The sequence below is a fragment of the Trematosphaeria pertusa genome (assembly GCF_010094035.1).
Source record: "Trematosphaeria pertusa strain CBS 122368 unplaced genomic scaffold BU26scaffold_3, whole genome shotgun sequence".
Taxonomy (NCBI): Eukaryota; Fungi; Ascomycota; class Dothideomycetes; order Pleosporales; family Trematosphaeriaceae; genus Trematosphaeria; species Trematosphaeria pertusa.
Genome location: NW_022987214.1, coordinates 1,747,713 through 1,775,331, shown reverse-complemented (window position 1 = coordinate 1,775,331; position 27,619 = coordinate 1,747,713). Strand labels below are relative to the sequence as shown.

The following is a 27,619-nucleotide window of genomic DNA, read 5'->3' as shown; positions in this document are numbered from 1 at the left end:
ATATGTAAGCTGTTGACGTAGTTATTCTGGGTATCACGAACTTCCTCGACCGTCTTTTTGCGCTATCAACCCGATGATTGCCTGCGCTCTACTGTTCTGCCCCTGTCTTCGCCTTCTTGTTCCGCTTCATCTGCCGCTTGGAGATGGGCTTTTCTTCACCAGACTGGCTGACCGGCGTGCCCTCCATGCTCTCTCGCGCTTTGCGTTTCTGATCCTTCAGTGGGTTCGTCTGGTCTTTTGGCGTCTGTTTCTCCTTCTCTACTTCTGGCGCTGGAGGTTTCTCTCCCCCATAGACGACATCCACAATTCCCTTGAAGCTCTGCCGCTTCAGCCTCGCGAATTCGACTACGCTACGAGGTTCCTTCGTGAGACCATCTTTCCCCCTTTCCGCACCGAGCCCCCATACAGACGCAAGGTTAATGACGTCGCTCGGTGCTCTCACGCCGAGCACGCTTTTCGCTTCCGAACTGAACATCAGTCCGCGTCCTCGCGTGACGCGAATGAGCTGCACGGCATTGCTGATCAGATTCCGCTTGGCGGTGGGATCGCTGGACAGAATGGCCTGGCTGTAGCAGAGTTCGATCTTAATGCCGCGCGACACGGCGGTGCCGAGCATGGGGTACTTGAAGTGCTTCTCGAACTTCTGCGTCAGGTCCAGGGAGATGATGTCGACGTCCAGACTCTGGCATGCTTGCTGCAGGGTGCGCTCGTCCGTTGGGCGCGCGGCAATCAGGTCGTAGTGCTGCTGCAGCTGCGGGATGCGGAAGTTGGAGGCGGAGTCGGTGAGGAAGATGTTGCAGCGCCGTAGCAGGCGGAGGCGCGATGGCGTGGGAAAGGGGAGGGGGTGCGGGACGGGAGAGGCCTGGCGTGGGATTAGCAAACCAGTGGCGATGCTCTGGGGCGCCCACGTGACGGCGGATGGCGTCGCTTTGTCCAAGGTTCGAATACGATGCCGGAGATCTAGAAACGGGAGAGAGAAATGGGGGAAGTTGGGGCTTTTTTCGGGCTATAAGCTGGCTTACTAGATCGGCGGGCAGGCGTCCTGCCGGGTATGTGTAGGTGAGGGCCACCACGTCGTATCCTACTGCGCTGTGTCAACCGCAGCTCCCTCGGGGATCAGCAGCAAGCAAGGGCGCGCACAGGAGCTTACATTCGTCGAGAAATGCGACGGTGCGCTGCAGCTCCTTTGTGTCCTTCGTCCACGGCACGTTCAGATCGTGGAAGCCTGCCATGGTCGCGACGACAATGAGCGCAGCGACCGAAGTGCGCACCGGCGAGCTACGGAGGAGAGAGACTGCAGGTGAGTGGACTTCTGGCAGGCCCCGGTCAAAGCTTGTGCGCGGTCACGTGCGGCGCCGATCTATGGCTCACAACCCAAGCCACCAGCAGCAGAGACGTGCACAACCACGGACGGCAGCCAGACAATCCCAGCGACTCGGCCCCTCCGACCTCGACTCCGTCCGCGCCGCCGCACACCACAGCGCATCCTCGCCGCGAGCGCGACAGCGACAGCGACAGCGACAGCTCGTTTGGCCGCTTCCGCCGGCACAGGGCCAAGGCAGCCGCGCTCGGCGTCCTTGCAGGCCTTGCGTTCTTGTTATTCCTTGCCGCCAGCCTCCGCTCCACCCCGCCATCACCGCTGTCCGCGCCCTCCCACTCCCACCACTCCCCCATTGCGAACGAGACCGCGGCCGACTCCTCGCCCGCGCTCGACGAGACGCTCGCTCCTCCATCCACCGCCGAAATGGCGCTCAACAGCAGCGCCGGCGCGACGTCGGTCGCCCGCGTCTACGCCGACGTCAACGCCAACATGCCCCGCGCATACTGGGACTACGACAGCGTCAACATCTCGTGGGGCGTGCTCGAGAACTACGAGGTCGTGCGCAAGATCGGCCGCGGCAAGTACAGCGAGGTGTTCGAGGGCATCAATGTGGTCAACTACCAGAAATGCGTCATCAAGGTGCTGAAGCCGGTCAAGAAGAAGAAGATCAAGCGCGAGATCAAGATCCTGCAGAATCTGAGCGGCGGCCCCAACATTGTCAGCCTGCTGGACGTGGTGAGAGATAACCAGGTTAGTGATGGCTCCGATTGGGTTGGCGACTGGGTACTTGCTCCCTCTTGCCCGGTCCCGCCATGCCTTTACGATGCTGACTAGAGGGGTGACAGAGTAAAACCCCGTCCTTGATCTTCGAATATGTCAACAACACCGACTTCCGCAGCCTGTACCCCAAGTTCCAGGACTACGATGTGCGGTACTACATCTACGAGCTGCTTAAGGCGCTGGACTTCTGCCATAGCAAGGGCATCATGCACCGCGACGTCAAGCCTCATAACGTTATGATCGATCATGAGAAGCGAAAGTTGCGGCTGATCGACTGGGGCCTTGCGGAGTTTTACCACGCCGGCACCGAGTATAACGTTCGCGTTGCTTCGCGTTACTTCAAGGGTCCGGAGCTCCTAGTCGACTTCCAGGAGTACGACTACTCGCTCGACATGTGGTCGCTCGGCGCCATGTTCGCGTCCATGATTTTCCGTCGAGAACCCTTTTTCCACGGCAACAGCAACTCGGACCAGCTCGTGAAGATTGCGAAGGTTCTGGGAACAGAGGACCTGTTCGACTACCTCGACAAGTATGACATTGAGCTCGACGCACAGTACGACGACATTCTGTCGCGCTACCCGAAGAAACCCTGGCACTCGTTTATCAACGCAGACAACCAGCGCTTCGTTAGCAACGATGCCATCGACTTCCTCGACAAGCTGCTGCGATACGACCATCAGGTAAGCCCTCCGGTGTGGAGCTGAAGGATCCAAATGCTGACGATAGCTAGGAACGACTCACAGCTAAAGAAGCGATGAACCACCCCTACTTCGCTCCCGTCCGCCAAGCTGCCGCACAGAACCACAACGCGGGCACGTCTCATTCTTGAATGATACCCTTTTCTCAGTAGACCTTATCTAATGCAAGAGATATGCAGGTGACGGAGCCGGAAACGCGAACAATATCAACCGGGTGCCGCCGACGCTACCTTCTATTCGAGAAGCCCTTAGGAGTGGCCACTAGCCGGCAGGCTGATGTCACAACTGAGCATGGACCTATCGGCGGGAGGACGATCGAGGCGCGGGAACTATCTTCAGTAGAACACGATTACATGTCGGCACAGTATACTTCTGTCAGGCTTCGGCGAGCACCACACTCTTCCTTTGCATTTATGTTTCACCGCTCGGAGCTCTTTTTGGCAAGCGGTTGCGTGCGCTGGGAAGGAATACGCTACATTGCATTTCCAGGGCGTTTAGTATTCTAGTAGAGATCCAATTGAAACAAACAGACCGATCCATTCAATCTGGAATGACTGTGATGTAAGACCCGGGTCCGGCCGTGATAGCTGATCGTCATAGAATTGTTTTTGGTGTTGCGGGGTCAGCGTCAGCTTGAGTCAAACGCGCCAAGCCTTTGTGCTGCACGTCGACTCACAAGCTGCAGCTCCGATATTTCTACCTCCCATGCCCCGCCGAGCGCCCACATTGCGCGCTGACTCCTACACATACCTTGTGAGAGGCAAATTTTCGCGCCTCTACACGACATCGTCCGCCTCTCGACTCCGATACCTCCAATCGCACCGATTCGTCACTTTCTCACGACCCTCCAAACCACTGCCTGCTCACCAGCAGCGCAGCTTCTCTGCCACCACCATGGCGCTCAACCCGAGCTCGCACAATGTCACGGGCGACCCCACGGGCCCGAACAGTGCCCCTCCGCCGCCTCTCGCCGAGGACAGCAAGAAGGACATCCTAGACAACTCGAACACAGAAGGCACGGGGCAGTCCGCTCCGGGACGGGATGGCGGAGAAAAGGACGTCGAGAAGAAAGTAAAGAGCGCGAAGGAGCTGGAGAAGGAGCGCAAGAAGGCGGAGAAGGACGCGAAGTTTCGGGCGAAGAAGGCGGCGCAGGCCTCGAAAGATGGTGCGACGACTAAGAAGAAGGAGAAGAAGGAGAAGGATGTGCTGCCCGAGTATGTGGAGGAGACGCCGAAGGGGGAGAAGAAGATTCTGAAGAGTCTGGATACAGAGTTTACGAAGGCGTATGTTCCGAAGGTTGTGGAGAGTGCCTGGTATGATTGGTGGCAGAAAGAGGGGTTTTTTACGCCCGAGTATGGGACGCCGCAGATTAAGGACGGGAAGGTGAACGAGAAGGGGTCGTTTGTGATACCGATTCCTCCGCCGAACGTCACGGGCAAGCTGCACTGCGGACACGCGCTTGCAACCGCTCTCCAGGATGTGTTGATTCGCTGGCATCGTATGAGAGGGTATACGACACTCTATTTGCCGGGCTGCGACCATGCCGGTATCTCTACCCAGAGCGTTGTCGAGAATATGCTGTGGAGGCGAGAAAAGAAGACGCGATATGACCTGGGTCGCCCGGCGTTTCTCGAGAGGACAATGCAGTGGAAGAACGAATACCACGACAGCATCAATATGGTCCTCAAGCGCATGGGAGGCTCGTTCGATTGGACACGCGAGGCATTCACAATGGATGCTAACCTCTCAAAAGCTGTAACCGAGACTTTTGTTAGGTTACATGAAGACGGACTCATCTACCGCTCCAATCGACTCGTAAACTGGTGTACACGGCTCAATACAGCACTGTCCAATCTCGAAGTGGACAACAAGGAGCTCAGCGGCAGGACACTTCTAGATGTCCCCGGCTACGAGCGCAAGGTCGAGTTTGGCGTGCTCACCCACTTCAAGTATCCCATAGAAGTGGACGGCAAGCAGGAGTTAATCGAAGTTGCCACCACCCGTCCGGAGACCATGCTGGGTGATACAGCCATCGCTGTTCACCCGAATGATGAGAGATATAAACATCTCCTGGGAAAGAAAGCAAAGCATCCCTTCGTTGATCGCGAGCTTCCAATCGTAGCGGACGATTACGTCGACCCAGAGTTCGGTACCGGTGCCGTCAAGATCACTCCCGCGCACGACCCGAACGATTTTGCCATCGGGCAGCGGCACAACCTCGACTTCGTCAACATCCTCACTGACGATGGCCTGATGAATAAGAATGCGGGCCCGCAGTTCGAGGGCCAGAAGCGGTTTGACGTTCGTTACAGCGTCGTCGAAGCATTGACCGAGAAGGGCCTATTCGTCAAGAAGGAGGACAATGCTATGAAAGTCCCGGTCTGCCAGAAATCGAAAGACATCATCGAACCTCTCATGAAGCCACAGTGGTGGATGAAGATGGAGTCACTCGCCAAGCGTGCTGTTGAGGTTGTGGAGAAGGGCGAGATCAAGATCCGACCGGAGACTTCGGAAAAGATCTAGTATGTTCTTCACTCAGTACCATTATTCGTCTACTAATCATTTTTGCAGCAAACACTGGCTAAACAATATCAATGACTGGTGTCTATCTCGGTATGTACAACATGCGCCAGGACGGCGAAACTTGTGCCTGTTAAACGCCTTTTCTCCGAGGCACTGGCTAACTTTAATGCGAATGTAGGCAGCTATGGTGGGGACATCAGATACCGGTAAGTCAAGCCCTTGGCGCGAGCACTGACTGATCGCTAATTGTTCCACCACCTTAGGCCTACTTCGTCCAAATTGAGGGCTTGGAGGGAGAGAGTACTGACAACGAGCTCTGGGTTACCGGCCGGACAGAAGAGGAAGCACAACAGAAAGCAGAAGCCAAATGGCCTGGCAAGAAGTTCACACTCCGTCGTGATGAGGATGTGCTAGGTGAGTTTGGATACGGTCGACTACGTGAATGCCGACTAACCATTGCAGATACCTGGTTCAGCTCAGGATTGTGGCCTTTCTCTACCTTAGGGTGGCCATCCGATACTTTGGATATGCGGACGCTCTTCCCTACGAGCGTGCTCGAGACCGGATGGGATATTCTCTTCTTCTGGGTTGCGCGCATGATCATGCTGTCGCTGCATCTAACAGGAAAGGTCCCATTCCGAGAGGTCTACTGCCACTCCCTTATCCGCGACTCCGAGGGTCGTAAAATGAGTAAGCTAACTTCGTGGTACGAATACCAAATTGAGACATACTAATCGTACTACCACCTTAGGCAAATCATTGGGTAACGTCATCGATCCAGTCGATATCATGGATGGTATAAGCTTGGTCTCATTGAACGACAAGCTCAAGCAAGGCAACCTCGATCCCCGCGAGCTCAAGACGGCGGAGAAGTACCAACGCACCTCGTTTCCTCAAGGAATTCCGGAATGCGGAGCAGATGCGCTACGGATGGCTCTCGTTGGCTATACGACAGGAGGCGGTAAGCTACCTACTAGTGCGAATAAAGCCGAAAGACATGCTAATCGCACCTCCATCTTGCAGGTGACATCAACTTCGCTATCGATACCATTTATGGCTACCGTCGCTTCTGCAATAAGATCTACCAAGGTATGACAAAGTTTGGATTAACATCTCAATCTATATTAATATTCGGTCAGCCACAAAATATGTGCTCTCTCGCCTAGGCGAGTTCACGCCCCGTCCTACCGTCACTAAATCTGGATCCGAATCTCTGGCTGAACGATGGATTCTGTCGAAGCAGTCCAAGACCGCACAGCGACTCAATCGCCATCTCGAGAAGAGGGAGTTCTCCCTGTCAACGCAGGTGGCATACAAATACTTCCTTCAATTTCTCTGCGACACATACATCGAGAATTCGAAAGCCATTTTCGACTCGGGAAGCGAGGAGGAGAAGGAGAACGCCCGGCAGACCCTATACACCGCACTTGAAGGAGGATTGCTGATGATCCATCCTTTTATGCCCTACCTCACGGAGGAGCTGTGGCAGCGACTACCGCGCCGACCAGGCGACAAGACACCCTCCATCACCGTTGCCACATACCCAGAATACATCCCGGACTTTGTTGACGAAGCGGCTGAAACGGAATGTAAGTCACGCCGCCTTGTTTCGCAATCAGCAAAACACTAATAGTCTTTAGACGAACTCCTCGTGGACTGCTCTAAAGGTCTCCGCTCCCTTACCGCTGAATACGGGATCAAGGAGGCCGGCACAACATTCATTCAACCTCTGGACGAGCCCACCCAAGCCGCCCTCTCCATCCCAACTTCTCTGCCTTCGATTCGTTCGCTCACCGGCAAAGTCGTCTCTTCTGTCGAGATTCTTTCGCCATCAGATCCTCCGCCTACCGGATGCGCCGTGTACACTGTCGGCGCGTCAGCCACCGTCTTCCTCGACGTCAAGGGCCGCATCGATATCGACAAAGAAATCGAGAAGATGAAAGACCGGCTCAAGGAATCGAACAAGGCTGTCGAGAAGCAGAGGAAGATTATGGACGATGAGTGGGCACAAAAGGTCAGCGAGGCGGTCAAGGAGCAGGAAACGGAGAGGCTGAAGGCGGCGGAGATAGAGGGCCGGAATTGGCAGAGGTCTCTTGAGCAGTTTGAGAGGCTGAAGATCGAGTAGTCTGGGCCCGATCCTTGTGCGGGATGGATTGTTTCCTACGAGGATTACATATAGGCCTGCTTAGGTGCATAGACGGGTTTCCCTTCGTGCGTTGCATGTATTAGATTTCAAAAGTAGAACTCTCCGTCTCCACACAGCCCCTATCGGTCAGATCTTATGGAAGGCGTTGATGGCCACCATCATCAAGCCCTCCTTCCGCTCACTAATTCTTCCCAGACCCTCCGGCCACATAAGGGCGTTTTGACCGTCGATTTAAAGTGATCTGATCTGGCTCCTAGCCCCCGCGAGTCCAATATCGTGCTCCTGTAGACCTGTTTCTTAGAGTATGGAGTTGGCCTTTTGCGCAAGTGAAGGAGGGGAAAAGACGACATGTCGGAAACCAGAAAGCGATTTTGTACTGCACGGCACGTCGCGCCTGGAACTTGGTGCATCGGATGCAACTTTAACCCTTTTTTCTTCTCCCCTCGTTTCCGTGGCGTTGTTGGTATCGGCGTTTTAGAGACGTGGATGGGCGCACGGAGGAAGACGACACGCCATAATGTAGAGCTGTGCCTTGTTTCTGAGGTCGCGCGCGCATGGGAGACTGCTCGGCGTGGCGATGTTGTCGTGCGGCTTTTGGTTTTCTGTGCGTGGAGTGTGGAGAGACGCGACTCCATGAGTGGGTTGGGTTGCTGTTTTTGGTAGCGTGCGTGATGGGTGTGAGGGACGGCGGACGGGGAGGAAGGAGAGCAGGAGCTGTAACGCAGCATTTAGGTTATTTTTGGTGACATGCATGTCGTTGGCGGTTTAGCTTTGAAGTCGGAGATTATAAAGGTGGAACGGCAGAGCATTGTTAGTGCGTTTCGCCCGTTTTGGCACCATACATCAACGCGTGCATACTGGCTTTGGGCTCATGGAGCATCGGCATAGGATTGCCTGGGCGCCAGAGGAGGGACGGGCATACAATATGGTACACGAGGTTTCCGGGCCTTGAAGAAGACGTTAGGAGCTCCCTGTTACGCGTTGGACGCAGAGGAAGGACATGACAGCGCAGTTACGCCGCTTCAGAAGGAAACTGAGAACTAGACTCGAGGATGCACTTAACACCGCCGGCCAGGGTTTCCATGCAATACGAGAGGAAGAGCTTTAGATCCTTCCATAGAATCTTAGGATTTCTGTTTTTTTGATGCCGATGAGAGGAGGGATATTGAAAGGGTGAGTTGGGTGTTTCGGGTACCGGGAAGAGCGGCCGGTCATGTGGTTGTGGGGGACGTGATTTTGAGATCCGGAACGGCATGCGCGGGGTGCTGTTCTGTTTTACTTTGCATGGAGGGAAAACCAGGTGGGAGTAGTATTAGAGCTTCTGGGATGAGATAGGGAAGTATGCTAATGCAAGTTATCATGCATTCATGGAGGAGTATCTAGAAGACTTGGTGTATGTACCTCCGAACGGATGGCGTCCCGTCCGGCGCAGTGGCATCGAGAGCCTGTGTCGGCGCTTTTGGAAATTTCTGTGTTGCGCATACAATATATCTGAGCGTGATATTCAGTTCGCCAAAGCAGACGTCCAGCATGCGCGAGAAAGGTCAGCTCTTTTAGGACGTCCCGGATGCGCGTAGGACGTCATACTCATCTCTGACCGTCGCTTTAATGCTGCAAGACGAAAGGTGATATAATTTTATTTCAGAGTCAGAGGTGAGAGGCATAACGACGTCGCGTGTTCCTTCTGGACGCTCCGACGGCAATCATGGGCCTCATCCATCCTTTTGGGTCCTTAGAGACATAAGAAGAGGAGTGCTTAATTTTGAAGAGGGGGGAGACGCGTACTCGTCTTTTAGGAATCTTTGCGAACACACGACAGAGGAGAACATGCTTCGTTTGTTTAGTGGTTTCGAGTGGCAGGACATTTCCTCGCCGCCTACACATTTCAGATACGCTGCCGACGGCTCTCTAGGGTAGTACGATACAGTTTAAAACCGGTTGGACTCCGACATTGGGACAATATTGTTCGATTTTGAAGGGTGGGAGGAGGAAGACGTTCCACTCCAGATTCGTCTCTTCTGTGCCGTGAATTCTGTGGTGCTTCCAAGTCATTGGTGCCTAAGTCGACACTCTGTGTTTCGGTATAACAATGGAGACAACAAACTTCGGTGATGGCCCACGGGGCGAAGGTGGCATGTGCCGCACTTCCAGCAGTTTTGATGTCGCGCATCACGTCGATGTCATAAGGTGTTTTGCGGTCCATAGAGCTCGCGGTTCCAGCATGCAAAGAATACCTGAAAGGCGCAAAACATCATGTCGTGGACCATCCTTTTTGGTGCTTCGTAAGCATCTTCCTCGGTGTTGTAGGCTATGAAGCTATGTCAAGGCCATGGCGCTCTGATCCGAGAGATTTGCAGATGCTCAGAAAAATACAGGAGAAAAGAAAGGCATCGCGGGCTCTGTATTCCATTCTTGAGGCCAGAACCGGAAGCCATGTTGCTTTGCTGGGTTGAATTTAGTAACGGCATCGATGATCTGAAGCTCGTGCAGTTTGTGGCGGTAAAGCTGCAAGCAAAGACGTAGACTTGTAGTACGCCGCCTTGGGGCCTGCGAGACTGAGCAGGGAGGGGCTAACTACCTGATTCGGAGTGCCAGGCGGCTGTGTAACCTTTATGAGATCTTGGACACTGGAAAGAGATTGTTCTTCCGAGACTTCCGAGACTTTGAAACAAAATGCAGCCATGAAATCCACTCTTCTTATCTACGAGTCATTCAAGGATACGGCGTGCTTTTCAGAAGACACAGAAAACGCATCGTTGATCATGATTGGAGGCTCCGGCTCCGCATAGGGACTGGTCATGTTGGTTTGGTATTCATTTCTTAAAAAGCCGATGGACATTTGGAAGAGATTATTCTTGTTTTGTGGCCAGCAGCCCTATTGGGCTTTGGAAAGGCCTGAGCAAGAAGGGTATGGACCTCAACAGCAAGGGGGAGAGACATGCAACGATGGAGAAAGTGTTTTGCGATCCAACATCTCAACTCTTGATAACTGTTCTCAAACTGCCGAGCCCGCTGGAGAAAGACATCTGCCCCACGTAAACGCCGTTAAGAAGAACAGTACGAGTCATGCGTAGAGCCTTCAGTCTTTCCCGGTCTCCCGGGAGAGAAGCAAGCATGCGGTATTGAACTATCCTTTGAGGAAAGTTATGACATGTGGGAAGTGTCATTTTGGAAAGACAGGACGAGATATGAAAGCATCAAAACGTGCATTCCTGTCTCAGTCTCAGATTTGCTGATGCTGTTGGAGTTGTCGGAATTCTGGAGACATCCGCAGCCATATGTTGACGGTGTGATCTTTCTGGTCGCCGTGGCAGATATTCGGTGGGGTAAGGAATCGAGCTGGAGTAATGCGTGTTATATTAGCGTTGCGAATTCCGTTCTGAAGCATGCCTTGCGTTCATCCTTTAGGTGGAAGGTTTGGAGAGTCCGCTACGCGTTCCAGTGTAGCGCCATGGTGCGTCCCAATGGCATTTTAGACCTCCGATAGAGATAAAGGATCGGTACGGAGAAGAATATGGAACTGCCTTACGACACGGTGGCGGTCGTGTTGGATCGTGTTGGATTACTCGAGTAAGGCTGACTCTCAGGGACAGTTCCTGGGGTTGATATTCCTCGAACAGTCAAGATTGTGTCGGGGTTCTAGAGCATACCGACCGCTTTCGGCGTTTTCGGCCAGCTGCCATGGTTCGAGCAGGAGGCGACTTCCAATGCTGGGCATTATGGTGGCTGGGTCGTACTTTTAGACTTGCTCGAGCCATTAGATGATAGCTCAGGCTAGGTTGTTTTAGAGGTGGAAGACACTGTGGTCTGGTTAAACCGCGGAGTGCCAGAGAGTCCAGCCGAGAGAGATCATCGACGGGCTTGGATTATACTTTAGAGGGTGCTCTCAGATCTGTCCCCGGCATGTATAGCCGCGATTGCTTTTTTATAAGCCAAAATTTTTTGGGGGTTGATTTTTTTTTTACGACCCATGTAGACCATGCTGGCGCCAGCATGTCGGTTTAGTAGTTGTGAGGAGGATGCGGATGCAAGAAGCAAAGATTTCTCAGACGGGAAAGAACCTGCAAAGGTTCATACCCCAGCGAATCATCCGAAACTCTTCGAACGTGCTCCGAACAAACTGCGCCTCCATTTCGTACGTTCCGTCACTCTCCTTCCGCAAATAATCTCCCCCGTCTTCAGTACCGAATTCCACCACAAGATCATCCGGTAACGCAAGAACCAATTTCTTCAGCGTCTTCCGGAAGCTCGCAATCTTGCGCTTACTGCGCTTGAAATCGTCAATGAAGCGATCATCGACGACCCGCAGCGCATCCCCATCCCAGTGGGGGTCATAGCCCGTGATCGTGAGTCGGAGTCGCTTTAAGCTGCGCATTCTAGCTATCCCCGAGAAGTCGAATCGCTCGCAGATTTGGTGGATGCACCAATCCCGCCCCATGTCGATGAGGAGGAGAAAGGGGGTGATGCGGGAGGTGTTCTAGCCGAAGGGGATAGCGGACTTGGAGTTGAAGTTTGTCTTTGACTGTCGGACTTCAAGGAAAGGTGAGTCGACATCTACCGCGATGCGAAACTTTATTTCATGATATATAGTGTCAGTGGCCTCCCCAAAGAGCTGTCGGCTGACTAGTAGGATTGCGGTCGACTAAATCTGACGAGGACTCTCTGGGGATTGAAGTTCGTAGCAGGCCTGCGGCTTCACGGAATCGTATATGTCCCTTGGGAAGTCGGCATTCTTTCCTACGATATAGCTGTATATCTTGTCCCTGAGCTCGCGCGGAAGCGCTAGGAAATTGAACGTGTCGCCTCTTGGTGCGGTATGAGGACTGTGCAGCGCTTTAGCGGGGAATAGCTGAGCTGGGATTCGGGAATGATGAAAGCATACTATACGGGTTTTGTGGCTGCATGCCCCTGAGGGCTTGTCGCTCAAAGGCAATCCTAGCTAGCGACGAGTACCAGGCGTTTGGTCGACTACGTCTGGCCGCCCTAGGCACTTGCCTTCTGGGCGGCAACGCCCCTGACATCGTCTCTGAGTTCAAACACTGGCGTATTAGATGATTGTGGTTGAGGTGCTGCCTGATGAGGCGGGGGAGGTGAGGGTGGAGGGCACTGCATTTCTGGTCGTACCAGCTGTGCGTTGGCGATGAGTCAGCGACGCGCACGGACGCAATGAAATTAACGCTAGTGTCCGAATCGGGTTAATTCTTTACATCCAGGGCTCAACACGGCTGGGCAACTGATAAGATACGCTGATTAAGAACTATCTCGAGCCATGACCTCAACCATTATAACTCTTCCCATCAACCGGCTTAATCGTCAGCGCCTTCAAATCCACCCCCTCAAAAGTCCTGACGTTCACCGCCATATAATCGGGGTAGTAATTCGGATCCAAGCTCTTCGAAAAGCCGCTGGTCCCGCAGGTAGGGCAGAAGTAATGCGCGAACTTGTGTCTTGGTGGGAAGGTGTACTTCTATACATCGCCAATCAGCATCGCCATAAAACCGGGCAGAGGAAAGCGGGGGAAGGTTGGTTTGAGGTCGAGGAGGAGGATGAGAGCGTACCGTGAGCTCATCGACCGAGCCTTTCTCCCAGGTAATGTTTTTGTCTGGGACGTAGAGGAAGAGGTACCCGTTGCGCGAGCAGATGCTGCAGTTGCAGTCGATGACTTCGCAGCTGGGGTCCGTGAGGGGAGGAGACTGCGTGACGCTGTACTTGAACCGGCCGCAGTGGCAGGAGCCGGAGTAGGTGGTGCTGGGCGCAGCCGGGGAGGCGGCTGCGGAGTCGCTGGAAGACATGACAACGGCGGGGCTGTTCGATTTTGATGGGAAGAAGCTGCGGATGGATGAGATGCCGGACAAAGACAGTGAGCAGCTGGGTTTAAATGCCCTGAGCCCTCAGGCCAAAAGCCGCCAACCTCGCGTTATGCTTCACGAGTGCTGCGGAGTCATACTTCCCCGCACTTTATCGCTAGATAAAGCGAGCTGAGACGCGTCTCCGCGAATCAGATCGTGATAGCGCGACACAAGCAACGCGCAGTCATGTGAGTGGCGCTCTCGGCGCACTCGATCGCCGATGTATGTCTGAGGGCACGATGAGCAACACTTAGACCCTGTGGTTGGCCGAGGGTTCGTTGAGGGCAAAACGTGGAGAAGAACTTGTCGGTGGTCGGAGGAGACATCGGTGCGAAACTCGGCCGGTAATGCGAACCCGACATACGGAGGTCCCAAGAAGTGCCACCAGGTTCATCCTTGCGCCATGCATGTACGACCCAATGTCGCATGTAGCACTAAGCAGACAGGCAGCGCAACACAGAAATACGAGGACGGCAGGATGGCGAATATAGATAAAATTTTATGCAATTTGATCTATGTACAAGTAGAGAAAGAGCTTTAGATGTATGTATAGCAGAAAGGACCTCCCATGGTGCTCATGGCGTCTTCGACGGTGATGGTACCCGGATAGGCGTATCCCAGGTTCATGGAATCCGTTAACTTGGTCGCGGGCGCGGTCGGGTCCGCAATCACGATGGTGCCGTAGAGTGCCTTAGTGCGGTCTTTGGGTTGGAGATTTTGCCATGTCCACCAGGCGCGGTCGATTTGAGCGTGGTGGAAGTAGAACCTTTGATCGGTCAGTATTTGAATTATTGCAAAGTGTTCGAAACGACTTACCATGGGTCACCGGGAGAAGTAAAGAAATCGGATCCAGGGTCGCCGCCGACAGTGAAGTGACCCGCAGTGTGCACGCCCATGAAGTTGTTCGCGAAAGCCGGGTTACCACCTTGCATATCGTACCAGAAAGTCTTGATGTCCGGGCTATTGAGCAGCTTAGTGACCATGGCATCGTTGGTCCACTGGCTAGACGTCCAAGCCGAAATGTCGCGCTTGAGGCAGCGAGGATTGTGTCCAAGGCCGAGGAGGCCAGCCTGGGCAGGATCCGAGAAGTTGCTGTACGGGTTCGGCGGCGTGCAAAGCGAGTCGGTGAAGACGGGCCCAAGGTTGACGGGCCAGTCCTTGAATGGGCCGGACTTCACGCATCCTCCACCGGAGCCGTGAGGAATCTGTATCTGAGGGTCCATGTTCGTGGGGATGCCATAGTATGACTGGTTGGTGCAGCCCTTCTCGCCGTTTCCGCCCATAGACGTGTCAGAGCCGTCGAGGGAGGGCGAGGCCATGGGGTTGTACGCCCATCGTGCCCAGTTGTGGTAGGGCTGGTAGCCTTTGTAGCCACACTCATTGCGAAGTGTCTGCTCGTAGGCCCAAGTGAACCAGCGATGCCAGGCGAGGAAGTTGCCCGTGTTGTGGATCTAGAGTCATGAGCGACGATTAAGATGTTGGATGGAGAATCAAGGACTTACAGCGAAGGTCTGGTTGATGTGTGTACCAAGGAAGTCATCGAAGCGGTTCTTGCACCCTGGGCACTTCGCCTTTGGAGTTTTCGGAGGCAGCTTCGACATGCATTTAACCGCCTGAATGTAGTTCTTCTTCTCAGTCTTAGAGAAAGCAGACCTATGCTTCGTCAGCCACGAAGTACTGCAAATAACCGGATAAGGCGTACCATTCCCGACGAACAACAATGTTCATAGGATTACACTTCTTCCATTGCGAGCCTGCAGAAGTCGCCTGGTAGATCTGCTGGTTGATAGCAGCAATACCAGCCAGTACATCTGATTGTAAGATACCCGTGAAAGAAGCAGCCTCCCTCTTGTCAAAGGGCGTCGTCGAAGGGTCGTCCCTCGCGTCGATGACCGCCCCCTGCGCGCACAAAGCCACCGCGAGAAAAACTGCAACAGCACGCATGGCGCTTGCTGGCGGTGTGAAAAGGAAGGTGTCGAAGCAGAAAGCTGAAAGCCCGCCTAAACGCGAAAAAGAATTAGGAAATTAGGATTAGCAAAGTTTGCAGTAACGAGCGAGGAGTATGTGCGTGAGCGCGCGGTTAAACGTTCTCCATGGATCACAACACGAGGCCCCAAGGGTTAGGAAATTGATATTATAGGTAGATGAAGAAGCTGAGGAGGTGAAGAAAGCGTGGAATAAATTGAAGTGCATGCGTCGTCCTTCAAATACCGAAGGATTGGTATTCCAATAGTGTGTTAGTTCTTTGGTTGTGAGTCGAAATGCTCCAGCTCGCATGATATGCCATCCCGATTGAGGGACTGGGAGTTCGGCAGTGAAATTGGTGCGTTGAATGGAGTTTAGCGACTGAAGGAAGAAGATCTGAGCATTTCGCGAACTCGTGGCGAACGGGTCTGGCACAAGGGAACGTCGGAGAATCAAGGTCTTTTTGGAAGGGTCTTCATGCAAAGAGGCGGCACCGTGAGCTTCGCGATGGTGCCTGGAAGCCTGGATCTCTGGCGTACTCCGATGTGATTGGGTTCCGTTGGGACGGTAGGTTCCCTTGTACGAGATGTCGGTTCGCGCTTGCGGTTGCCGGTCCGTGAGATTGAGATCACGCCGCCATCGTTCTGACCGCTCACACACGGCGCCGATATCTGTCTGCGTATCTTATCATTCCGAGATCAGTCGAGAACTGGGGAGCAAAGCGAGGGTACGCTGACCGTGCCTTATCATCCACTGTACATACACGGTACGTCCCTCGTAACCCCTCGTCGTTCCTGCATTGGCGTGTAAAATTCTGAGCTACCCCGGGCAGGAGGCTTTGCGGGATTCGAGAACGCCTCCGGTCTTTCCGATTCATTTTGTGTTATTGCGGCACGGGAACACGAAGGAGCTTGTGTTGATTGGGAAGTTGGAGGATTTTGCCACGAGCACTAGTGACGGTTAAAATAGCCGCCGTTCCCCGTGTTCGCTCGGGCCGTGACAAGAACTCCACACGCTCGTGATGAACTCTACAGCACAGATGAAGATGCTTGTGCCAATAGAATCACTGCCCAGGCGCGAAAGAATCGAACGATCGAAGCCACATCCTGTGATACTCGCCACCTGTTTTCCTTTTGCATCATCTGTGGTTGGTAAAAAATTCCTTCATATCGAACGTGCATCAGGCTAGAAAGTCGGCCTTGCGACCAACCCCTACCGTCCAGTCCATACCCATGCCAGGGGACTGGTCCCTTCATCTATCGCAACCGTTACACAATCTCGCAGCGCCGTGTAACGTTCCTCCAGGATCGCCCTGCGACCACTCAGAATCCGACCCACAGCCCCAACACCAAACTACCTCCATCCAGGTTTGGCTAGACGCACAATTAACAAGCTACACGCTGCTAGACTCGGTTATGACTGCCCCCAGCGATTCTGTAGAAAGCTTCTTATCGACAATTGCTGTTTACGTAGGTCCTCTGCACTGGCTAATTAGCAAAGTTGGGGAAGTGCCTGCAAGGCCCGTCACTTTAAACTTTGACACTGGACGTTTACAACACCGAGGAGCTGGAGCCGCGACCTGATGGCGTATGCACAAGCGGGAGACACTTCGTACTCTACCGTAGCCGACCTGTTTCCCTCGCCAGCCATCATGAGAAGAAGCCACTGAAAGAGAGCGAACACCCGTTCTATCCGCTGATCTTTATTTTAAGGGGACAAGTACCCATCGCTTTCATCTCCCCGGACTTTGCGAGTCATCGTTGCGAATCGTTATCACGATGGGAGCCATGGGACTTGTATCGAGGCAGACTCCCATGGGCCCGCCGCCTTCCCCTGAGTACATGGCGGAGAACTATGGACCGAAGCTGCTGGCCATCGACCTGACGTTGTTCGGAGTGGCGATGATCACGGTGGTGATGAGGTTCTATGTGCGAATCTTCACGCTGAAGACGTTTGGTTGGGACGGTATGTACTCCCTTATCCCGCGGACTTCACAATTCTGACTGGGGCCCATGGCAGATGCGATGATGCTGATCTCAGCGGTAAGAATTGCGACACCGAACGCGCAATCGATCGGCATGCTAATCTATCGTCGATAGGCATTGAGCATAACATGCGTGGGACTGTTCGTCAAGGCCGTTACCCTAGGCATGGGAAGGCACGCCGAAGCCCTGGAGCCTACAAAGATCGCGCCTCTTTTCAAGTATCTTTATTTCTACGCCATCTTCATTGTCTTCGCCTACAGCTTCATCAAGCTCTCCATCGGCTTTTTCCTGCTGCGACTCGCCGATCGCACACGATGGCGAAGATTCCTCCAAGGCACTTTGGGTAAGTTGACGAAGGCTGCGCGGGAGGCGTCAGAAATCTGATCGTAGTAGTCTTCCTTGTCATTTTCATGCTCGGATCCACGCTTGCGATCATCTTCCAATGCATCCCAGTGCGCGCAGGCTGGGACATCGCCATGCGACCACCGACCGGAACCGCGAAATGCTACCCGTCTGACGTCTTCAAGAACGTCGGAGTCTTCAATTCTTGTAGGCCATCGCTCGTCTCGGAATCTGAGGGCATAAACTGACGCTGTCGCAGCGATCAACATCGCGACCGACCTCCTCTTTGCGCTCATCCCGATTCCCATTGTATGGAAGCTCCAAATCAACTTGAGAACAAAGATAGGTCTCGGATTCATTCTCGGGTTAGGTCTCTTGTACGTCTTCAGGCTCCCCTGCCGTTCCCTTTGGCACTGACGAATGCACAGTGCCTCTGCGACGGCCATCTACAAGACACCTATGCAATACAACTTCTTCAAGGAGCCCGATTGGTCCGGCAAAGGATCATGGTACTACATCTGGCAGCAGTGCGTCCTAGTCCCTTCCAAGTCCCTATCATCTCCCCACTAACAAGCGTCAACAGGGTCGAAATGAACGTCGGAATCATAGCCGCTTGTCTCCCAACCCTCAAACCCCTCTTCGCCAACTTCTTCGGCCAAATCCGCGCTCTGACGAGTGGCAGCGTCGGACGCAGCGCCGGCCTCAGCGGCCCCTTCAAGTCGAGCGGCTACCTCAAGCAAAACGACCGAAGCGATGGTGGATCTTACGCAATGAATAACTTCTCGGTCGATGCGTCGATGAGCAAGGAAGGTGCTGTGATATATGGGGGCCCGAATAACCGAGATCGGAGGTGGAGCAAAGCGGCAGAGAGCGATGAGAGTATTCTACCTCATCAAGGAGCCGCGCCGAAGGGCAAAGTGATCGTGAGGACAACAGAAGTCAATGTATCGTCGCCCTCGGGCTCTTTCTAAGCGCCGACCAGGGAAGGAAGGATAGTTCGAGGTTACTGAGACTTGACCTCCTATGCCTCGCCGCACTGGAAATTCAACATGTAATGGCACGAAGTCCACGAAGAGGTCAATACAAAGAGTGGACCGAAAATGTAAATAGCAACTAGGAAACTTACAGCCGATACTTCTTTTGTCATGCAAACGTGAGAGAGCCAACGCAATATTCTTCGATCTTGACGGCTTCATGCAGCGTCAAAGAACCCAAAGAAGAGGAGTTGCGCGTCCGCGCCCAGTTCTCCACACGCCCCTACTCTGCGTGACCGTTTTCGGCGGATATCGCTAACCTTCCGAGACGCAAAGGAACATCGGTACCTCTCAAACCGGCAAGGACAGTTGCATTGAGGAAACAAGTACGGATACTGGTGACCTGATCTTGCAAGCAATTGCCGCGGCGATCCTGCCTAGAAAGGGCGATGGTCCCGTAGTGAAAGGCTAGTCGGTGGAGACCTCGTATGTGAACGTGTCGAGGAGACTTGCATTGTCGATGTTGAATACGACGACGGCTACTTGCCAAAGAGGTAGCAACCTCGGTCCCCAGGCGTACTGAGCAAGCAGGAGGATCCCAGCTGTTTTCCGGCAGGAGGAACCAGGTAAAGCAAACCCAGGAAGAAGGTCCCAAGCGAGTTAGGCCAAACGCTTTCCGAAGCAAGCGATCTCCACTTTTGCGACAGGCCATTTTTAGATTCTTGACTTCATGAAGCATGAGTCAAGTATGATCCTCCTCTTCTCGACCAGTGCCGGCGAGGAAGTATAACGGCTAATGTCCAACACCTCCTCGCGACTTCGCCATTTTAGCTCTCCTGTTAGCGAGGCTTCGCGCACGTCCTTGAGGAGTTCGCAGGTTTCGCCCGAAGTAGTGGGTTCGTCGTCGTAGCTGACATCTCTGCGTGGAAGGAGAGTCTTCCATGAACACGATAGGGTACTGAAAGCAATTGTCCTCCACCTTACGACGAAAATACATATGCCATGTAGAGAAATGGGCCCGTTGGATTTTGTGGCTAGGCTTCGAACCGCAACCTGATGCACTGTCCTGCTTGCTTATCGAGGGGCTGAGCTGTGCTAGTCTGTATCTGCCGAAGGGCATCCTTGACCTGCGCGTCGTCAGCATGCCGTTGCCATTCCAATACCCTCGCGTACGAAGACATACCTCGGCATTCTGCATCGCAGCGCCTATGCTCGAGACTCGGAGGTCATGATTGACCCCTTTTTCCGGTGGAAGCAGTATACGCCGAGGCAGACGAAGAGCGCATTGAAGAGGATAATAAGGCCATACGGGATGTTTAGGTTCCTTGCATGACAGTCGAAGACGGTGAAATAGCTTGTTGATGTGACTTCTACTGGGACGTAGGCGCTATTGATACGCAGGTCGGTAAGTATTGCGAGGAGAGTGATGCCATGTACCTATTAGAGAAACGTATCATTAAGGATGCTCAGCGAAACTTCTGTTTATGCTATGCTCCCCGGCAGAGAATCCGATACCGTCCGGATTGGTTGACGATCTCTATCCTCCCAACACCATTCATTGCAGTGACTGTGAGAGGACCAGATACGTTCCAGAGCCAGCACGATATAAATTGGGTATCAGACGTAAATTCTGGATCAGCTGGTCGTCGCTGTATCGCGATAGCGAGCTCATCGCTGTACAAGTTGGCCGCGCTCGCGGTCAGGTTTCCCCCAATCCCGCCGATGTCGTAATTCCGAAGGACTCCAAGGTAGCTAATTTCTCCGTGGCTAGGCTTCCGTGGAAGCTGCGGATTATACTCCCACTTCATACTTCCTTGGCTCATATTGACTGAGTTTGCTATCCTGGTGGAGATTGTTGTGCCGCACAGGGCGGCACAGCATTGATTGGGGGCACAGCATTGTCAGCTAGAGGAGATTCTCTGCTGTTCACTTTCGCTTGGGTTATTGATGGGAGCTTCTCGAGTTACGCACAGTACTCGGGTGTGGAGGAAAATCCCTAGCAACTTGATGCTGACAAGCCGTTAGGCCTACCTCCCGCTCATGACCAGTGTGAGGAGAGCGTGCCGTTGAAGTTGATCCTGCCAGTGTGACTATTGCGTTTGTATCGTATCCAAGAGACCACAATTCTCCGTCGCCGCCTCCCGAACTGAGGGGTGGAAGCTACAAAGAATCATTTCTCTGAGCGTTTGCATCAAGGTGTATGGTGGTATCCGCCTTCGCCGTCAGCGCTGCCGCCAAATCAAAAGTGCAATCCGGCTTCATCTGCTTCTCCTAGTCGATTAGGGTAGGAAGAGTCGGATGATTTTACTCACCACCAATATCCATATCGAACAGTTCTATTCCCGCAGTGGCTGACACGGCTCCAATATCAGCCTTCTAAGCGCCCATACTAGAGCCTCTATAAGTGAGTCTTTGCAGCTGTAGTTATCACCTAGAACCCATAGCACGAGCTTACAGTTGCGAATGGTAATGACCCTCGTAACGACGAATTCTAGACCATGTTTTAAACTCCAAAGACAGTTTCGTGGTAATTAGGATCCAGTTTCCACAATTCCCGCTCCGAACGAGGATCTCTGTTCCGGCGGTCAGGGTAACTTCAGCGACCAGAATACCAGCAGCGAAGAAAACTGAGAGGTCCCTAAGCGCTGTAAGGGTGTGATCTCCAGAATGGCCGCCTGGAAAGCTCCCGCCAATGAGGAATAAGCCAGAAAATCTGTCAGGAAGCAACTCTAGATGTCGCCGCATTGCCGAAGGATGGCCCGCTGCTGATAATGTAACCCATCGCGAGGGCTTTTGATAACGCGCCGCTAGTGCGTGAGGAAAGCGAAAATCCTCCATGAAGAGCCAGCGCGACTGAGACGAAGATGGTGAGGAACGCAACGAGGACGCCCGCGCTGCGCGGTGAGAGCGTGATTGCAGAGCCATCAGCTTTCCTACGACTCCAGTTGGTCCACACGCCGTAGTACGCAAGATCGGACATATTGTTGAAGTCCCGGAAGACGAGGAAAGATGACGGGAAGCTCGCTGTCAGGGTTCAAAATTAGGTTGGGTAGCTGGGTTCGTCTTTCCGATAGCGACATGTCATAGAAGATATGTTATTATCCACTGCATCGCACTGCATGACGCCCCCCTTGCGCGACTCCAGACGATAAGAAAGTCTACCTTGCGAGCCAGTGAAGGTCCCAGGAGTTGAGCGGTCGCATCTCGCCGCCCCCTTCTCAATTGACGGATATATCAAGGAGCGGACAGTCTTCAACCGTTTCCCGCTGCGGGAGCTGCTTGCTGGGGTTCGGGGTATTTCAGCATGCATACTGCCAATCTCTGAGGGGTCGCTTGGGGATACGGGATAGACAAGCTGAAGACGAAATTGTGCAGAATTCGATGGGAGTGGTGTTGTACGGTGGTGTTGTGGATCCATCAACTCAGGAACCGATCGGATGACGTCACGCATGATTGGCAGGGACGATCAATGGCAGGACTGCTACGCTGCTTAAGGGGACCCTAGACCTCAAAATGCAATCTCCGTCACTAAGCAATAACTCTATTCGGAGGACGATTCGCTCCAAACTATATGTATGAGGCGGGGAAAACTCAGGCTTGGAGGCCTTCAGGTGGTGAAACGGAGGACAAATAGAGTATGCTGTCGTACCTGAAGTCCGGCTCGATAATGCATACTAATATTGGAACATTGGCTGGCCGCAGATGACGGACGGGTAAGGTAGCCATACACTTCCCGTCTTTCTGTCTACTTTGTGGGTTATGCCGACTCATAATAAGGCCAAAATATGTCCTTTCGGCCCGGAAATGACTTACTAGACATCTTTGGCCATCTACCTTTCGATTCCTCGTCTTTCTCACTAGTAGAGGAGATTTGAGGACTAAGTATACTTCATATCTTGATTGTACCGGTATCTATTTGATCTATACTACTCCAATACTGAAAAATGAAATATATGCATAAACGCACCGTGGACCGAAAGTTCAGTATCTCGAGCTAGATGTAAGAAGCGCAGCCAACCTACAAATATCCAAAAGTGTTCCCCATCTACGCCTTTGGAGGCGCCTCCGTCCTCTTTCCCATTCCCAAACGATGAATCTGATCCACGTAATACAACGTATCGACACCTAGATTGATCATCTTCACCCCCAACATCCTCACGAACCAATTTCCCCGGACCATGTTCAGCTCGCACTTCGCTTCCTCATCCTTCAACTCCGCATTAAGCAACACCTCCTTCGGCAGCTTCGGCCACACGGCTGCAGGTCTCCCCAGGCCAATAAGGTCACAGGCGTTGGTCTCAAGAGCGGAGAGCATACCCTTACGCGTCCGGAAGCCACCGGTTACCATGAGGAGTGTAGATGGATACCGGGCCCGCACAGCGCGCGAGTAGTCGAGGAAGAAGGCTTCGCGAGCGGCGGTGCGAGCGGCTCTGGGATCCGGGTTGTCGCCAACGGCCATACGCAGCTTCTCATATGACCCTCCACTGATCTCTATGAAGTCGATCTCTTCCCTGACAATGAGCCCGATCTGCTCGAGATTGTCTTCGAGTGACTCCGAGCCGCCAACGTCTGCGGAATTCAGCTTAATGCCAACGCAGAAGGATGACGGGACGACGGCGCGCACTGCGCGAATGACTTCGGTGACGATGCGTGCGCGCTTGGCCGGTGTGCCGCCGTACGCGTCCGTCCGGACATTGGATTTCGGGGAGAGGAATTGCGATAGCAGGTAGCCGTGTGCGCCGTGGATTTGGATACCCGCAAAGCCAGATTCGTATGCCAGCTTAGCTGCATCCGCGAACTGTTGGATGACCTCTTGAATCTCTTGGAGCGTCATTTCTCTCGGGCTGCCGAATAGTAGATGTCGGAGTAGGCGCTCCAGTAGCCCGTTTCCGATGTTTAGAGCGATAGGCGAAGGAGCGATCGTTTTCTCAGTGAACTTGCGTGACCCGCCTCCCACCATACTCTGGCGTCCCGGATGCACGAGCTGGACGAGCGTGGGCGTGCCGTTCTGCTGCGCCGCCAACGCCCAGCGTTTCCACGCGTCTCGGGTTTCCTGGGATATGGAGGGCTTGACGACGATGTTCTTGGGGCTACCCATGTGGACGGTGGAGACGTCGACGTTGCCTAGGATATATTAGAGGCTGCCTTTAGAGATGATTGGGACTCGTGTGTACCGGTTAGGAGACCGCCCCATCCTCCGGAGCCCCAGCTGTCGTAGGCGGCTATGTGTTTGTCGCCGGGATTATTCGAGTCGTCCGCCATGCCTTCCGCCATTGCGGCCTGTTGGGATTAGTGATGGTCTCTCGGCTTGACTGAGTGCTGAGCGTACCTTGATGAGGCGATTGGGAAAGACGACACCGCTTGGGGTCTTGATGGGGGAGTCCAGTCGTGCAGACATGACGAGGGAGAGTAATTTGCTTTATTTACGGGTATCTCGATGAAATGAAGTGAGCTTGATGAAGAGAAATGTTGTGGTGTTGGAGAGAGCAACGTCGTACCACCGATATAAATATCACCCTACATCACGTTTCGGTCCAGGGCTTGTCCGGCACGCGCTCAAGCACCGCCCTTTTCACGCGTGGTCATGCCTTTTCGTGTCCGCTCCATTTCCTATCTGGGCCGCTGCTTACATATTCCATCCTGCAAGGCTTGCCAGAACATTGACTTGCCTAACGAGTTCCGTGGGGTCTGGTCCGCCCGTCTGTTGGCTGAGTCGGCTGGCCATAGAGGTGCTGTGCCGCGGTGGTCGTGCGTTGATTGTCTGCGGAACTCCACCATCACGTAAGCCACGTCGACGAAGGCCTTCCTAGACAGGTAACCAGCCCCTACATTTGCGCCCTTGTCGCTATCTCTTGCGGAGTGCGGAATACAAATGAGTCAAAATTAGGAGACCGGCAATCTCTGAAAGTTTGACGACGCAAGCATGTCGGACGAAAAGCGGCTGTTGGAGGATTCCTCGGCACATCTCCTGATGTAGGCTAATTGCCACACTAGCACCAGCATAGCCTAGCGCAATCTACACGGCTTTCCCTACCTAGGTAATCGTATCAGACTTTCGAGACCAGATGAGTCCTCCCAGCAGATGTATCTCGTGGAGACGAGTAATAGGGTCGGATTGCCTCGGCTCATAAACGGCGGCGAGACCCCAGGTGCCTGACGGCTCTGCTGAATCATCCACAACACGACCGGAAGGATTTCCTCAACCCCTGAAAAGGCTCCGAGTCTCTTCAGGATTGTTGAACCCCATACAAATGTAAGTATCACGGACATACGTATTGAGAAGCCTTTGAATTCCCTCAGGATCATTACTCCTCGTGGCGGCTGAGCGCTCAACGGGTCAGGTCTTCCAAAAGTCGCAGGTTCCGTGGCTCCTGGGTTATCGCACTTCTAATGTGGTAGTGCTGGGCCTGTTTGGACGCTGACTGAGGACTGGGGTTTGCGTGGTTGTTCGTGTCGCGTTCTGCCGCCGATGGGTTTTGCGCGAAGGCCCTCCTGGCGGCGTAATAGCTAGAGGCACGAAGAATGTTGACACCCCGCAAGTCCCTGTTCGCATTGAAGATTATGGAAAGAACGGTGCAACCAAATCTGTAAAATAATGACCGGCAGTGGGTAGCTGGCCTGGGGTTGCGGTGGGACTAAATTTGGTGGCTCCCTATTATGGTTGAATAATGTGTGATCAGGCTTGGGGTAGATCGCTAAGTAGCGCTGGTACGAGGCCCGAGGGGTAAAGAGGGTTCAAGTAGCAGGAAGCGGCTCAAGACGTCCAACGGATATGCAAGGGAGGATGATGTGGTCCAGGAATGAGGCGAGGAATTGCGTGGCTTCGTCTCCAGCCACACTTCGCGTTGTGCCGAAGCAGGGACCACGCCTTGCAGGGGTCCCTTGTCCAGCCCCACCACAACGCTATCCGTCAAAACGGTCCCCGCGCCCGCCGCACGCTTCCAGTGCATGTCGAAGTCACTCACATGTCGCGCACCGAAGCAGATGAGCCACAGGACGCTGCCGCCAACCGTCACGATGGACCGAAGCAGGCCGCCGAGGACGCTGCGCTCGACGACACAGAGCAGGCGCAAGCAGCCCAGCTCATCCAGCGGAATTACCGCGGATATAGAGAACGGCGGAAGCTGAAGGGCCTGGGCTTGGATGCGGACTCGCGCTGGTCAGAGGTACGTGTATATTGGAGTGTTCCTTCCCCTTCCCTTTCTCTCTGTCTGGCCCTGATGATCGCTGACATGCGTGCTGTGTAGGCTATCAAAGAGGGTTAGCTCGCCCATCATACCTGCCTTAGGTACATCTACCGCGATCTGATGCTAAAACTCGAAAGCAAAATGGCAGAATGCAACTCGACCCATGTCACGTTCCCAACGATCTCCGATAGAAAGGGAGCTTTCCACCCCCGAAGAACGCTCTCGAGCGGCATCCGATGCGGCCCGCCAGAACTGGAAGCGCATTGGCGAGATAGCGCGACGAGCCGGCGGCGATGATCCGGACAACAGCTCACAAGATGAGGATGAGATGAGCCCAGAAGAGCGGAGGGAACACCGGCAGAAGAAAATGCAACAGAAGTCGGAGCGGGAGAAGACTGCCAAGATGATGGATTTGCAATACTTCTTAGAGATGGTTGACCAGAAACATCGCTATGGAAGTAATCTCAGGGCATACCATGAGCAGTGGAAGAAGTCGGACACGAACGAGAATTTCTTCTACTGGCTAGACTATGGGCAGGGAAAGAACTTCGTACATCCTACCGTCTCGCGAGAACGCTTGGATTCCGAGCGGGTCCGCTACCTCTCGCGAGAGGAACGAATGAATTACCTGGTCAAGATAGACGAGGAAGGGCGATTATGCTGGGCGAGAAACGGGCAGCGTATCAGCACCACACCAGAATACAAAGATAGTGTGGACGGTATCGTGCGCAAGGACGATGCATCCCTGGCGTACTCCCATTCTGGTAAGCTAGACGGCAGCGCAAGTCGGCGGAGTTCGACTTCCTCCTCCAGTTCGAGCTCGGCAGGCGTGCCGGAGCATAGCGACGTTGAGGGGGAGCACTACATCAACCACGATCTGCAGCAAGCCAAAGGGATATCCAGGATCAAGTATGTCTCCGCGGCGACCATTCTCAACCACCTACTCAGACGCTCTGTCAAACCGAACTCGTGGATATTCGTAAGTTGAACAAGCGAAATTTCGAGGCACTATTGACCAGGAATCAGGTGGCTGATACGTCGTTTCGGCTCTATGTCGGTATCAAACAATCGGGTGCTTTTCAGCACAGCTCCTTTCTTCACGGCGCCCGCATCTCGGCTGCGGGCCTCATCAAGATCAAAGATGGGCAGCTCCGTCGTCTCTCTCCGCTCTCGGGCCACTACCGACCTCCAACGAAGAATTTCCGCGCCTTCGTGCACTCTCTGCAAGACAATGGCGTCGACATGTCGCGCGTCTCTATATCGCGATCCTACGCTGTGCTCGTAGGCCTCGAAGCCTACGTCAAGACCCGGAAGAAGTTCAAGCATGGGGTTCAGCACGCCTCAAATGCCGAAACGAAAGTCATGCATCCGGAGGAATACAAGAGGAAAATGGAGGAGCAAAAGGACAAGAGCAAGAGTGCAGAGAAGGAGCGTCGACTGTTAGCTGCTAAATCGGAGGAACAAGAAGCGGAGCATAAGGAGAGAAGCTGGAAACGGAGGATTTGGAGCAAGATACGGTCCGGACCTGTAGCTTCCAAGGACGCAGCCAAGGAGAAGAGGCGCAGGAAGCATCTAAGCAAGTCGGGCCAGGATGTAGAAAGCGGCATCCCGCCGGAAGGGAAGCGCGAGAAGGTCAGCCCAGGGTGAGCTGGTTTGATGCCATTGGATTAGGCGTTTGGTGGCATGCATTACTAGTCTTCTTGGTTGATGATATCCCGCAGTCGCGCTAAGCGGCTGTCCTCCGCTGCCATAATAATGATTCTTGTACTGTACCCCTGGAGATCACGTCGGATCAGTTTGCCGTCAATGCTACCGGCCGCGAATCACGAGCAGTTGTGACAGCAGATGC

General features: G+C 53.7%; 12 protein-coding genes across 12 annotated transcripts; 4 read left to right on the top strand and 8 right to left on the bottom strand.

The window, feature by feature from the left end:
- Window positions 1-4: 4 nt before the first annotated feature.
- Window positions 5-1,260, bottom strand: BU26DRAFT_515746 (PHP domain-like protein). The gene is made up of 3 exons (XM_033828149.1): window positions 1,151-1,260; window positions 1,023-1,084; window positions 5-862 (listed from the first exon to the last, which is right to left on the bottom strand). Exons 1-3 carry the CDS (start codon window positions 1,230-1,232, stop codon window positions 89-91), a joined length of 918 nt encoding a protein of 305 aa, XP_033688393.1. The 5' UTR covers window positions 1,233-1,260; the 3' UTR covers window positions 5-88.
- A 223-nt stretch (window positions 1,261-1,483) lies between these two features.
- BU26DRAFT_477548 (casein kinase II subunit alpha) lies at window positions 1,484-3,340 on the top strand. The gene is made up of 3 exons (XM_033825609.1): window positions 1,484-2,104; window positions 2,167-2,781; window positions 2,832-3,340. The coding sequence occupies exons 1-3, from the start codon at window positions 1,745-1,747 to the stop codon at window positions 2,928-2,930; spliced, it is 1,074 nt and encodes a 357-aa protein (XP_033688392.1). The 5' UTR covers window positions 1,484-1,744; the 3' UTR covers window positions 2,931-3,340.
- Window positions 3,341-3,506: 166 nt separating this feature from the next.
- Window positions 3,507-7,726, top strand: BU26DRAFT_515745 (valyl-tRNA synthetase-like protein). The gene is made up of 9 exons (XM_033828148.1): window positions 3,507-5,321; window positions 5,371-5,412; window positions 5,501-5,528; window positions 5,586-5,736; window positions 5,785-6,012; window positions 6,074-6,283; window positions 6,346-6,411; window positions 6,462-6,911; window positions 6,963-7,726. The coding sequence occupies exons 1-9, from the start codon at window positions 3,694-3,696 to the stop codon at window positions 7,445-7,447; spliced, it is 3,288 nt and encodes a 1,095-aa protein (XP_033688391.1). The 5' UTR covers window positions 3,507-3,693; the 3' UTR covers window positions 7,448-7,726.
- Window positions 7,630-8,196, bottom strand: BU26DRAFT_501575 (uncharacterized protein; the record flags this gene model as incomplete). Its single annotated transcript, XM_033826578.1, has 1 exon — window positions 7,630-8,196. The coding sequence occupies one exon, from the start codon at window positions 8,194-8,196 to the stop codon at window positions 7,630-7,632; it is 567 nt and encodes a 188-aa protein (XP_033688390.1).
- Window positions 8,197-12,008: 3,812 nt separating this feature from the next.
- On the bottom strand, window positions 12,009-12,559 carry BU26DRAFT_221731 (uncharacterized protein). Its single transcript, XM_033820765.1, has 2 exons — window positions 12,356-12,559; window positions 12,009-12,291 (listed from the first exon to the last, which is right to left on the bottom strand). Exons 1-2 carry the CDS (start codon window positions 12,487-12,489, stop codon window positions 12,111-12,113), a joined length of 315 nt encoding a protein of 104 aa, XP_033688389.1. The 5' UTR covers window positions 12,490-12,559; the 3' UTR covers window positions 12,009-12,110.
- A 124-nt stretch (window positions 12,560-12,683) lies between these two features.
- On the bottom strand, window positions 12,684-13,297 carry BU26DRAFT_515743 (uncharacterized protein). Its single transcript, XM_033828147.1, has 2 exons — window positions 13,027-13,297; window positions 12,684-12,935 (listed from the first exon to the last, which is right to left on the bottom strand). Exons 1-2 carry the CDS (start codon window positions 13,258-13,260, stop codon window positions 12,744-12,746), a joined length of 426 nt encoding a protein of 141 aa, XP_033688388.1. The 5' UTR covers window positions 13,261-13,297; the 3' UTR covers window positions 12,684-12,743.
- Window positions 13,298-13,854: 557 nt separating this feature from the next.
- On the bottom strand, window positions 13,855-15,261 carry BU26DRAFT_419651 (Di-copper centre-containing protein; the record flags this gene model as incomplete). Its single annotated transcript, XM_033823315.1, has 4 exons — window positions 13,855-14,083; window positions 14,134-14,768; window positions 14,820-14,970; window positions 15,020-15,261. 4 exons carry the CDS (start codon window positions 15,259-15,261, stop codon window positions 13,855-13,857), a joined length of 1,257 nt encoding a protein of 418 aa, XP_033688387.1.
- A 1,835-nt stretch (window positions 15,262-17,096) lies between these two features.
- On the top strand, window positions 17,097-18,580 carry BU26DRAFT_418416 (uncharacterized protein; the record flags this gene model as incomplete). The annotated part of the gene is made up of 7 exons (XM_033823247.1): window positions 17,097-17,247; window positions 17,302-17,324; window positions 17,382-17,610; window positions 17,661-17,816; window positions 17,869-17,986; window positions 18,038-18,136; window positions 18,193-18,580. 7 exons carry the CDS (start codon window positions 17,097-17,099, stop codon window positions 18,578-18,580), a joined length of 1,164 nt encoding a protein of 387 aa, XP_033688386.1.
- Window positions 18,581-19,789: 1,209 nt separating this feature from the next.
- BU26DRAFT_560689 (uncharacterized protein) lies at window positions 19,790-20,406 on the bottom strand (the record flags this gene model as incomplete). Its single annotated transcript, XM_033832823.1, has 2 exons — window positions 19,790-19,970; window positions 20,099-20,406. 2 exons carry the CDS (start codon window positions 20,404-20,406, stop codon window positions 19,790-19,792), a joined length of 489 nt encoding a protein of 162 aa, XP_033688385.1.
- Window positions 20,407-21,299: 893 nt separating this feature from the next.
- BU26DRAFT_501570 (uncharacterized protein) lies at window positions 21,300-22,034 on the bottom strand (the record flags this gene model as incomplete). The annotated part of the gene is made up of 2 exons (XM_033826577.1): window positions 21,300-21,607; window positions 21,746-22,034. 2 exons carry the CDS (start codon window positions 22,032-22,034, stop codon window positions 21,300-21,302), a joined length of 597 nt encoding a protein of 198 aa, XP_033688384.1.
- Window positions 22,035-22,586: 552 nt separating this feature from the next.
- On the bottom strand, window positions 22,587-24,074 carry BU26DRAFT_221675 (NADH:flavin oxidoreductase/NADH oxidase). Its single transcript, XM_033820764.1, has 3 exons — window positions 23,913-24,074; window positions 23,758-23,863; window positions 22,587-23,707 (listed from the first exon to the last, which is right to left on the bottom strand). Exons 1-3 carry the CDS (start codon window positions 23,979-23,981, stop codon window positions 22,629-22,631), a joined length of 1,254 nt encoding a protein of 417 aa, XP_033688383.1. The 5' UTR covers window positions 23,982-24,074; the 3' UTR covers window positions 22,587-22,628.
- Window positions 23,877-24,503, top strand: BU26DRAFT_221668 (uncharacterized protein). Its single transcript, XM_033820763.1, has one exon. The coding sequence runs from the start codon at window positions 24,040-24,042 to the stop codon at window positions 24,391-24,393; it is 354 nt and encodes a 117-aa protein (XP_033688382.1). The 5' UTR covers window positions 23,877-24,039; the 3' UTR covers window positions 24,394-24,503.
- The last annotated feature ends 3,116 nt before the right edge of the window (window positions 24,504-27,619 follow it).